This window comes from Strongyloides ratti (assembly GCF_001040885.1).
Source record: "Strongyloides ratti genome assembly S_ratti_ED321, chromosome : 2".
NCBI classification, from domain to species: Eukaryota; Metazoa; Nematoda; class Chromadorea; order Rhabditida; family Strongyloididae; genus Strongyloides; species Strongyloides ratti.
Window position 1 is genome coordinate 3,211,369 of NC_037308.1, and position 12,450 is coordinate 3,223,818.

The 12,450-nt window shown below is 26.2% G+C and overlaps 5 protein-coding genes across 5 annotated transcripts; 4 read left to right on the plus strand and 1 right to left on the minus strand.

Moving 5' to 3' along the window:
* Positions 1 to 70: 70 nt before the first annotated feature.
* On the plus strand, positions 71 to 1,210 carry SRAE_2000101000 (39S ribosomal protein L45, mitochondrial; the record flags this gene model as incomplete). The annotated part of the gene is made up of 2 exons (XM_024651910.1): positions 71 to 256; positions 305 to 1,210. 2 exons carry the CDS (start codon positions 71 to 73, stop codon positions 1,208 to 1,210), a joined length of 1,092 nt encoding a protein of 363 aa, XP_024505540.1.
* Positions 1,211 to 1,753: 543 nt separating this feature from the next.
* SRAE_2000101100 (MSP domain and PapD-like domain-containing protein) lies at positions 1,754 to 2,083 on the minus strand (the record flags this gene model as incomplete). Its single annotated transcript, XM_024651911.1, has 1 exon — positions 1,754 to 2,083. The coding sequence occupies one exon, from the start codon at positions 2,081 to 2,083 to the stop codon at positions 1,754 to 1,756; it is 330 nt and encodes a 109-aa protein (XP_024505541.1).
* An 827-nt stretch (positions 2,084 to 2,910) lies between these two features.
* On the plus strand, positions 2,911 to 5,574 carry SRAE_2000101200 (Neutral alpha-glucosidase AB; the record flags this gene model as incomplete). The annotated part of the gene is made up of 1 exon (XM_024651912.1): positions 2,911 to 5,574. The coding sequence occupies one exon, from the start codon at positions 2,911 to 2,913 to the stop codon at positions 5,572 to 5,574; it is 2,664 nt and encodes an 887-aa protein (XP_024505542.1).
* Positions 5,575 to 8,623: 3,049 nt separating this feature from the next.
* Positions 8,624 to 10,837, plus strand: SRAE_2000101300 (Sodium-dependent dopamine transporter; the record flags this gene model as incomplete). The annotated part of the gene is made up of 1 exon (XM_024651913.1): positions 8,624 to 10,837. One exon carries the CDS (start codon positions 8,624 to 8,626, stop codon positions 10,835 to 10,837), a length of 2,214 nt encoding a protein of 737 aa, XP_024505543.1.
* Positions 10,838 to 11,347: 510 nt separating this feature from the next.
* Positions 11,348 to 12,357, plus strand: SRAE_2000101400 (WD40/YVTN repeat-like-containing domain and WD40-repeat-containing domain-containing protein; the record flags this gene model as incomplete). Its single annotated transcript, XM_024651914.1, has 3 exons — positions 11,348 to 11,443; positions 11,484 to 12,296; positions 12,346 to 12,357. 3 exons carry the CDS (start codon positions 11,348 to 11,350, stop codon positions 12,355 to 12,357), a joined length of 921 nt encoding a protein of 306 aa, XP_024505544.1.
* Between the last annotated feature and the right edge of the window lie 93 nt (positions 12,358 to 12,450).

Here is a 12,450-nt window from a genome sequence, read left to right on the forward strand (position 1 = left end):
AATATTTGGTGTTTCGTATACCAATGTTTAGTATAAAATTTATTTAAATGAGTTGTGAATCTGTAGAACAATGAATCGTTTAAGTGCCAGTTTTCCTAGATTAACAATACGTTTGAAAGATTTGACTATTACACAAGTTGCTGGTGTTCACCATCATAAGGAACGTGGTGATTTAGAATTGTTCTTAGGTATTAAACGATCAAATAGAGCAAAAGCTAATAGAAATACTCATAAAAATGAAAGAATGTTTAGAAGAGTAAGTTTAAACTTTTTTTTAAATGTTATTATTAATTATTTTTTAAAGTTACGTGGACAAAAGACAATGCTTCTTGAATTACCTGACGATGTAAAAATACGTGAACGTGAAGAAATGACTCCGGATGAGCTGCGACGTGACATGTTGAAAAATGGAGTAAATCCATATAAGGATGTATCTCCAAGAAATTGGGAAGAACATCAAATAACTTTACAGTCGATATATGGAGTTTTAGATCCATATGTACCGCCAAAAAATCCAATCTCATTTATAAGTTTCTCGAGTCCTTTAAAAAATTTGGAAGAAAAAGGCAAAGAAATTTTTGGGAGAACGAAAGGAAGATTTCATAATTATATGAATGGTACTCGTCTGATTAAGAAAAAAGAGGGTTATGAAAAATTTAATGCTCGTGAGTGGGCTTCAAAAAATGCATTAAATATTTATAAGAATGCATATGAATCAATGATGAGTAGAAATGAAAAAGAAATTTGTGAATATGTTACAGAACATGCTTTTTCTAAATTATGGCCAGATGTTGAAAATGGTAGTATATTTTTCGAACTTGTTGAAGAAACGAAACCACCAAAAGTTGTTTCTGTTAGGTGTTCCGATAATCCACAAAACTCGGGGAATATGATTGCACAAGTTATTGTTCAATTATGTACAAAACAAAAAATTGCTGTTTTTGATAGATTTGGGCATTTAATTCTTGGTTCAAAAGATAAAATTAAAGATGTTGAAGAATATATTGTATATGAAAATCATATTGCTGATACAGATGGTAAATGGAGATTGCACGATAAAGTTTATCCATCATTTGCTGATAATGTAAAGGAAATTCCTTTAATTACAAAGCTTGAAAAACCTAGCAAATCTAAAGAAAAGTCTTTGGAAAATGTTGAATCTAAGAAGTCCATTGATAAAACGGAAGAAGAAAAAAAAGAGGAAAAGTAGATTATTTTTATCAATAGTTGTTATATATTGGTTTCTAGGAAAAAATATTATTTAATAAAATCTAATTTAATAATTTATTATGTTGAAGAGTTATCTACTTTTTTATATTTATTTTTGTAATACATTTAGTTGTATATTTTTTTAGAAAATGTCTTCATCTATAAAAAATGGATCATCTACTCATCATTTTGATGAATATAAAGAGAAGTCTTGGAAAGAAACAGGAGAAACTGTAGAATGGCAACCTATTGCAAAAGATGACAAGATGCCTGATTATATGAAGAAAAAATATTTGTATGTATTTTAAAATAATTTCTTGATCTTTATTATAATTTTAGAGAGTTACTACAAAAAGAAGGAATTCAAATTAACAATCCTAATATTAAATAATGATTTTTTAACACTTTTTTTTTTGAAATCGAAGTTGTAATCTCAATTGTATAATATTTATTTATAAATAAATTACTAAAATTCATATATATATATTTATTGATAAATAAAAAATTTCAACGCTATTTAAAAAAAAATATTACAGTTGAGTATTTATTTTGCAGAAACTGGAATTGTCAAATTTCCTGATCCAGTAGCACCTCCTGCGAATGCGTCTTCTGGCTTGGCACAATCTGGTTGTACTTCAGCGAAGTGGATAACGATTTTGTCGTCTTTTGGGGCACCAGCAAGTCTGGTAATTTCAACATCAGCAGATGCACCTGGTTCAACAAAACCAAAGACTGGTTTAAGACGAAGTTCATTATTATTTGAAGATTTGATTTTGAAAGCAATACGACCGGCACCTCCATTGGTTAATTTGTGGACGGATTTTCCTCCGGCAGCTGGAATTTCGGCTGATGCAGGTTCTGATGTTAAAGCCATTTTTTGTGTTTATAAAGATTAACAAAATCTAAACTAATTTTTTTTGTATTCAGTTATCATATTTATAAATTTTTTTAATAAAATGATTTGTGTATTTAAATTCATAAAATTCATTTTTTTTATTATTTAAATTTTATTAACAAACAAATTATGTTAACATCACTAAATTAGTTTTGTAAACACGTAAAAAAAATATATCTTGTTAAAAATATTTATAAAAAATTTATTTATAGATAATATAACAAATTAAAATTTCATTCAATAAATTAAAATATTTCTACATAATTTTAATTAATACCTAATTGTAATAAATCAACTTCTATTTAATTAAAAGATTTTGCAGTTGTCGCAATCAAATTAATAATAAAACAAATTATGAAAATTTAAAATATGATAATTGTATTGAAGTTTTTTTTTACATATTTATTATCATGTTTAACTTTTCTTACTACTTTTATAAAAATAAAAAATAAAAAAAAAACTAACTATATCGTAAACATTTGTAATATTATTCTTTTCAAGAGAAACTAGGAAGTTCACTTCCAACATAGCACTTTTTTATACTAATTATTAAAAAGGTGTGACCGTTGTTTTTATATTAATTAATATATGCTTTTAAAATCATTTAATTGAAAATTTTTCTTTTTTTTAATATATCACTGACATTCATCTATCTTAAAAACAATGTATTTTATTATCATTCAAAATGGGCGGTGGCGTCCTCTTTTTATCTCTTTACGTATTAATACCCGATAAAACCTTATTTTCTTCTCTTTCTTCTCCATTTTGTAATAATTCTTTTATTTTGTATCTTTACTTTTCAGGTGATGATGTGGCAATCATTATTTCTACTGATCTCGCTGGCATTTTTAAGAATATTTAGTGTTGATAAAAGCAATTTTAAAACATGTGAACAATCTGGATTTTGTAAACGTCAACGTGCTTTCCAATCATCTCCAGATTATTCTGTCGATCCTTCATCATTTTCCATAACACCTACAACCTTTGAAGCTGTTGCTGTTTCAAATCAAAATAGATTAAAGGTTAAAATTGTTGGTCTAAATGATTCTAGGTTACGTATTGTAATTGATGAAGAGAATGGATTACGTAAAAGATTCTCACCAACAATTGCATTAAATGGTGAACCTCAAGAGGATAACTTAAAAGATATAAAAAAAGAGGCTTCTTTTACATCATTTAGTATTAGTAATGACATTTATCTTCAGTTACATTATAAACCATTTAAACTTGAAATAAAAAAAAAAGATGAAACTCTTGTTTCTATTAATTCTGATAATCTTTTGAAATATGAACATTTCCGTGAAAAGAAAAATGATGGAAAGGATGATGGTGAAAATTTTTGGGAAGAAGATTTTAAAGGGCATCATGATAGTAAACCACATGGTAGTAGTAGTGTTGGTGTGGATATTAATTTTCATAATTTCAAATATATTTATGGATTACCAGAACATACAGATAACTTAGTTTTACAAAACACAAAATCTGGTGAACCTTATAGATTATATAATTTAGATGTTTTTGAATATGAAGTTAACAGTAGAATGGCTTTATATGGTGCTGTTCCTTATGTTATGGCTCATGGAAAGGATCATTCTGTATCTGTTCTTTGGCTTAATGCTGCTGAAACATGGATTGACATAGAAAATGATTATCGTGGTATGATAAAAACTCACTTCATGTCAGAGTCTGGTCTTATTGACATTTTTATTATGTTAGGACCAACACCAAATGATTTATATAGACAATATTCATCATTAACTGGAACTTATCCATTACCACCATTGTTTTCAATTGCATATCATCAGTGCCGTTGGAATTATAATGATGAAGATGATATTAAACAGGTAAATGCTGGTTTTGATAAATATGATATACCAGTAGATGTTTTATGGCTTGACATTGAACATACAGATGGAAAGAAATATTTTACTTGGGATAATAGTAAATTTCCAAATCCTCTTGAAATGGTTAAAGATTTAACTAAAAAGGGTCGTAAACTTGTTAATATTGTTGATCCACATATTAAAAAAGATGATAATTATTATGTTTATAATGAAGCAGAGAAAAATGGATATTTCGTAAAAAACGTTAATGGTGAAGGAAGTTATCAAGGACATTGCTGGCCAGGTGCTTCTATGTATCCTGATTTTTTAAATCCTGATGTAAGAAAGTGGTGGAGTGGTTTATATTCATTTGACAAATATGAATTATCTAATAACGATATAATGATTTGGAATGACATGAATGAACCTTCTGTTTTTAATGGTCCTGAAGTTACAATGCCAAAAGATATTAAACATTTTGGAGATTTTGAACATCGTGATATTCACAATATTTATGGATTGCTTCATCATTCTGCTTCTTATCAAGGTATTATTGATCGTTCCAATGGTAAATATCGTCCATTCCTTCTTACAAGATCTTTCTTTGCTGGATCACAAAGATCTGCTGCTGTATGGACTGGTGATAATGCAGCTGAATGGGGGCATCTTAAAGCGACAGTTCCTATGCTTCTCTCTCTTTCTATTTCTGGTATTCCACATGTTGGTGCCGATGTTGGAGGATTCTTTAAAAATGTTGATGATGAGTTATTAATTCGTTTCTATCAAATGGGAGCTTTTTCACCATTCTTCAGAGCACATGCTCATATTGATACCAAACGTAGAGAACCATGGTTGTTCCAAGATGCCACCAGAAATGCTATTCGTTCAGCTGTTATGCAAAGATACTTCTTCTTACCTTACTGGTATACTTTATTTTATGAACATGGATTAAATGGAAAACCAATTATGCGTCCATTATTTTCAGAATTTCCAACTGATGAACAATGTTACGATGAAGAGAGAGAATTTATGATAGGAAATAGTTTACTTGTTCGCCCTGTAACAGAACCAGGAGTAGATCAAGTATCTCTTTATTTACCTGGAAGAAATCAAATTTGGTATGAATGGGATAACCATAAAATTCGTCCTGCACCAGGTGCTGTTTATACTGAAACTCCTATTGACAGAATTCCAGTTTTCCAAAGAGGTGGTACAATTGTTCCTGCTAAAAACCGTCTTAGAAGATCCTCCAAACTTATGCAAAATGATCCAATTACATTGTATATTGCTAATGACCTTGCTAATACATTTGCCAATGGAACAATTTACCTTGATGATGGAGAAACATTTAATTATAAAAAAGGAGATTACTTATATTGGGGATTCACTTATAAAAAGAAGTCTGATCATCTTTTTACTATTACTTCAAAATCTCTAGATCCTAAGGGAACTTATGATCCTGACGTTTATATTGAAAAGATAGTTATTCGTGGTGTTAGATACTATCCAACTTCTGTTCATGTTTATTTGGATGATTTTTCACCTGAAGATGTTGAATTTGAACATATTCGTGACGATGGTTTGCTTGTTATTAAAAAACCTGGTTGCTTTGTTTCAAGAGAATTTAGAATCGATATTCACACATAAAATATTATTCTTTATTTATCTAATAAAATTGGTTCTATTCGATATGGTTAACTTTAATTTTTTTTAAAAAAATATGTAAATAAATTTTTTTTTTTAAATGCATTAATTTTTGAAGAAAACTAATTTTTCATAAGTTTATTATAACGAGAAAAGATAATATAATTTATATATATATATACTGAAAAAAGCAGGTAACATGTTTGAAAATAAAGATAATTGAAAAAAATACTACAAAATTATAGGAAAAGATATTTGAGAACAGAATTTTAAAATTTTATAAAAAAATTATAATTTTGAAATTTTTTTGAAAAAAAACAATAACGTTTAGGAATAAAATTTAAAAAATATAAAATGATTAAAAAAATTCTATGTTTTGATATGTGCATTCTATAAAATAATGTAAATTGTAGAATGATTTAAATCTATCATAAAAAAAAAATTTAAGTTAAAAACTGCAAAAAAAATAAATCTTTTTGTGATCAGAATCTTAAAACTTTTATACTCAACAGATCGTATATATATGCTTTCCAAGTTATTTTTGACGTCGAAAATGACTCATATAACCCTATCCAGAGTCCCAAATGTTCTAAAATCATTTTCATAAACTGCTTATCTTTTTGTTTCTTTAATTACTGAAATTAAATGATATTGAAATTAACCTTTATTAATTAGTTAAAAAAAACAATCTTGAATTGTTTGCTCATTTTAAAAATTCATTATTGTATAGTAAATCATGATTTGCATAGAAATGTTTCTAACTTTCAACCCTAACGTTTGTTTGAACATGTCAATTGAAATTTCAATTATAGAATATTGTTGATTATATTTTAAAATCATAATATTTAAAAAATTTTAAATAACCTAAAATTCCATTATTAAACAATAAAAAGTTGTTATTTTTAGTTCTATTATTAAAAATAAAATTCGATATTTAAAATATTGTAAGGCAATTTTTGAATCACTTAAAATATTAATGACATTGTTTTGAAAATTCTTGTTCATTATCAACTTTTGAATAGAAATTGAATGAAACCAGTCCCACTTTCATAGGATAATTATTTGCTGAGATACTGAAAAGTCGGTAACAATGAATATTTTAGAAAAATTTCCGCCTTTGTTTACATCTCGCTTCAAAATCAAGATAAATGTAATCAGATTTCTGCAATCGTTTTCAAATGAGTTTTCAAATGGGGTCTACCTTCAAAATATTTTTATATCTTTAACCATTTTCGAGATATAAAAAAATGATGACAATAGATTACGCGCGAAAAAGTATCAAACTTCATATCTCAAGAACCATTGAAAATAAAAAAATGTTTTCAACGTAGGGTATACCTTAATTTATGAAAGAAGCACAGCGCATCAGGTTTCATAGTTCTGTGACCTCATAAACTTGAGTTATCACACGATTCTTAAAACTTTTTCCTAAACATTTTTCTTATCATATCTTCATTTTTATAAGTCCTATGAAGATGTGAATAGGCTTAATGAATTTCTCGTAAAAAAGTGATCTAGAATAAAGTATTTATTTTTAAAATTCACAATATTATCATAAAAATCGAGATTTAAAAAAAATATTCCATAATTTCGCCCCTCAACTTTGAATCCTTATAACTCCTGGAGTTTCAATTTTAGAATATTGTTGATTATATTCAAAATTCATCCCATTTCAAGGGCTGTCGAATGACTATAGTGGTATTTTCAAATTCCAAAAAAAGTTGTTCTTTTTTGTTCACATTTTTAGAGATAAAGTCGGAAATTTAGAATATTTTCAGCCACTTTCTGAATCTCTGAAAATAATGATGCTATAGCTCTAGAAATTATTACCCTGGACCAATATTTGAATAGAAATCGAATGAAACTAGTCCTACTTTCATAGAATAATTATTTGCTGAGATACTGAAAAGTCGGGTACAATGAGTATTTTAGAAAAATTTCCGCCTTTGTTCATATCTTGCTTCAAAATCATGATAAATGCAATCGGATTTTCGCAATCGTCTTCAAATGAGTTTTCAAATAGGGTCTACCTTCAAAATATTTTTATACATTTAACAATTTGCGAGATATAAAAAAAATGATGACAATAGATTACGCGCAAAAAAGTATCAAACTTCATATCTCAAGAACCATTGAAAATAAAAAAATGTTTTCAACGTAGGATATACCTTAAATTATGAAGAAGCCTAGCGCATCAAGTTTCATGATTCTGTGACTTCATAAACGTGAGTTATTTCATAATTCTAAAAACTTTTTTCAAAACATATTCCTTATCATATCTTGATTTTTAGAAGTCCTATAAAGATATGAATAGGTTTAATGAATTTCCCGTAAAAAATTGATCTAGAAAAAAGTATTTATTTAAACAATTTACAATAATATCATAGTAATCGAAATTTACAAAAAAATATTCCCCAATTTCGCCCTTCAACTTTGAATCCTTATATCTCCTGAAATTTCAATTTTAGGATATTGTTGATTATATTCAAAATTCATCCCATTTCAAGGGTTATCGAATGACTATAATGGTATATTCAAATTCTAAAAAAAGTTGTTTTTTTTTTAATTTTTATTTTAAAAAATTTTTTAATTACTTATTTTTTTTATTTTTTTTTTGTTTTTGATCATTTTTAAGATATAAAAAATGATGATGATGAAATACCTAGGAAATGTACCAAACATTAAAATTTATTAACATTTAAAAATTTAATTATTTTTTCATGTAGGATATAATTATAGTGGTAAAGAAATTTAGCGTATCAAATTTATCTTTCTATAAGCTTTTACTTAATTGAAATTTCTATCATATAAAGTAAAATTGGTTTTGCTGTTATGAAAAACATTTTATAAAATTAAATGTTAAAAATTAAACTTGGAAAATAACTCTAATAAGAAATAATATTTTTATATTTTACTTATTAAAAAATGTTACACTAATTAAAAATTAATCTTTTTTATGAAAAATTTTAATTTTAAATACATTGTCAAAAAAATATGCAAATTTTTGTCATATAAGTATAAAAAGCTTAATTGCTTTTTGAATGACTTTTTGATGTCATTTGTAGCATCACAATCAGAAAAACAACAATTGTGTTTTCCAGAAATTAACACATTATCTTCAAGTTCATCTAATTCCGAAAATTTGCAACAAAAAAAGATTTTAAAAAAAAAAAACTGTAAAGAAAAATCTAAAAAACAAAGAGAAAATTCTAACTTATCTCTAAAAAAATGTGATGAAAATTTGAAAAAAAATTCTAAGGGTACTAAATTATTTGATAGATTAACAGAAATAAATCATTTTGTAAAAGAAGATATATCTAATAATGGTACAGAATCACATAAAAAAGATACTAAGTCAGTTGAAATTTTGGGTAACCAAAGTATAATAGATGATTCAGTTTATAATTTTATATTTACAAGAAATTTTTTTAAATTAGCATCTTCTGTTGGGATAATGTTAGGACTTGGAAATATTTGGAGATTTCCAATGGTAGTTTATGAAAATGGTGGTGGAACATTCATTGTTGTTTATCTTATATTATGTGTAATAATTGGTTTTCCTGCTGCTTATATGGAAGGTATTCTTGGACAATTTTCAAAATCACCACCATCATTTGCTTTTAATAAAATTGTTCCAATAATGAAAGGATTAGGATGGACTGGTGTAATGATTAATATGCTTATGACAGCAATATATGGAGTAATTTTATCATGGATAACAGTTTATTGTGGCATTTCTTTAATATCTAAACATCGATTTATATTTTCGTGTAAAAATAGTCACAATACAAAAAATTGTTTTTCAATATATGACAATAAAGATTGTTTTAATAATCTACATTCAGAATTAAAAATTAACTTAGAATATAATAATACATATTTTCTTCCAAATGGTTATCAGGGTGGTACATGTGTTTTTTCAAAAATTGATGATCAAATTACCGATGTAGTGAGGCTTCATTATACTAATGAAAGTTATCAATCAGCAGCAAAAGAATTTTTTGAAAGATTACTTCTTGATAAAACAGATAACGTTAATAAAGTTGGAGATTTAAATGGAACATTAGTTACAACTTTAGCAATAATTTTAGCATTTACTTGTTCAATTATTGTATTAAACAGTAACAAATATAAGTACTTTAGCAATGCTGTATCTGTTGCTTCATCTTTTGCTACATTTTTATTTATGACACAAACACTTACAATGAGTGGATCACAAATTGCTTTAAGTCAATATTTTTTCAATTTTAATTATATAGATTTTCTATCAGCAAAAACATGGGTTAATGCTGCTGCTCAACTTTGTTATTCATTAAGTATTGCTGAAGGATCATATATTAATTTAACATCAAAAAATAAAAAAAAAAGTAATATTTTTAAGGAAACAATTGTTATAATGATTTGTGATATTGCAATGTCTTTGACATGTACTTTAGCTGTTTTTTCAGTAACAGGACATTTAGCTTACAAATATAAACTTACTAATATCAGAGATTTAGTAGATTATGGAGCTATGCTTTTATTTGTAGCAATACCAGAAGGTGTATCTGAAAATTTTGCTGGAAATGTTTATATGCTTATATTCTTTTCTTTTACATTTGTACTTGTTCAATCATCATTGGCATATTACATAGAATCAAATGTTTGTTGTTTTATGGATCAATTTAAAATGGACATATCTAGAAGATCTTCAATTATTAAATTAATTGTTATTGCTTTATTTATACTTTCACTACCTATGACTTTTGGAAATGGTATTTATTGGATTGTAGCTTTTGATGATGCTACAACTACTTCATTACCAATTTTAGCATTAATTGAAATTGGGGCAATATCATATTTTTATGGTATTGATAGATGGATGCTTGATATTAAAACAGTTTTTAAAAATGAAGGAGTAAATCATTCTAAAATTTATGGATCATCAGGTGCAATAATCCGTTATTTATGGAAATATATAACACCAATGTCTTTGTTTTTTGTTTGTATAGGAGCAATTTACAAAATAATTAATGGTCCATTTAAAATTGGAGAATATGAAATGCCAAATCATGTAGCAATTATTGGTTGGATAGTAGGTCTTACACCTTTTTCTTTTACATTTGGATTTGCTTTTTTTATACTATTAAAATCTATAGTTACTAAAAATAAAATTCCTAAATTAGTAGATGTCAAACCAGATTGGCCTACTTATAATGAAGATTATCAATCTAAAACAAAATATGAAATTAATATCCAAAGAAGAAACTTAGATGATATAAATTGAGAGAACAATATAATAAAGATACATATCATACATAATTTTTATCAAAAAAAATTAACATCAATTTACTGTTGTCATTTCTAAAAATAAAAAAATAAACCTTGTGTTTTTATTCATTGATTAAATAATTAAAAAATGATAAGCATCCTCATTTACTAAAAAAAGTTAATTAATAAGATTTTTAATTTTCATATTTATAATGTTTCTAGAAAAAACGTTTTTAAAAAATTTAATTAGAATTTTTACCTTTTTATTTTTAACTTAGTTTATTTTTGTTAATATAAATTATGTCCTTAATATCTTTTATTTAAAAATTATTTTTTAATTTTCATTAACCTTTAAATATTCATAATTATTATTCAAATGAACGTCTTATAGTTATGTTTTTTAGAAATCAATTGAAGAAATATATGGAATAAATGATTGTCTTCTAAAACGAAAATAAATTGGCGTAAAGTAAACACTGGTAGAAGATGTATTCACTTGTTTGAAGCATTACTTCATTTATTATAAATGGATCGACAGAAAGTTGATGCTGAATCTACTGATGTTTTATGTAGAAGTACACCTTTTATAGAAGATTCAAAATCATATAAATCTTCTTTTCCTGTAAGCTTATATTTAAAAAAATAATGTATAATTTTTATAGGTTCATATAGCAAAATGGAATCCAATTCATGATAGTTTAGTTATAGCATCAAAAAAAGGAGATATATGTTTAAGAAGAGGAGGTTATAAAAAATCTTGGAAAATTAATGTTGAAAGGATACGTGGTATTTATTATGAAGAATTAGGTAGCTTACAAAAAGAATATGATCATGGAACAACACTAGAATGTATGGAATGGTCACCAAATGGTTTATATTTAGCTGTCTCTATGGCAAATGGTTATCTTCACATTCTTGATTATGAAACTGGACAAGTTAGATATTCACAAAAATTTAATTTTACAATAACAAAAATGAAATGGCAATGGTACATAGAATATGATGCACTAAAAAAATTTAGTCAAAATTTTTTTGAATCATCACAAATTAATGTTAGATTTCCAAATTTTTACGAGGAAGAAGAATCTAATAGAGAAAGGTTTGCTGGTGCTATGGCTACAAAAGAATTTTGTACAGAAAGTGTTCCAAAAGATTTATTTGGTACTATACTTTTTGTTGTAACTGATCAAGATTTATTAATACATGCTTTATCATGTGGAATTTTTCCAGTAGCTAAATTTAAAGCACCATTTGAAAAATTTGGTAATTTTGATTGGACTAGTGCAGTAGTTAATGATATAAATTATGATATGTCTTCAAGAATGTTATTTGTTTCATATAGTGGAATGGCAATGGCATACCCTTCATATCCTACTGAGGTTGGTGTTCCAGAACCAAATTCTTTAGAACAGAGTATGGGTACTAATACACATGTAGTAGAATTTAAGTTAGATTTTGGTTCAATAAATTCAATAGTAAATATTTTTTTATTAGCATGTCGATGGGCTCATTTATATTTTTCAGCCATCTATATAAGAAGTGTTTTTGATTATGCTGTATCAAATTGGAGAGAACAAATATCAACAATATCAAGTATGTTTAAAGCTTCAGCTGATGATAATAATCAAG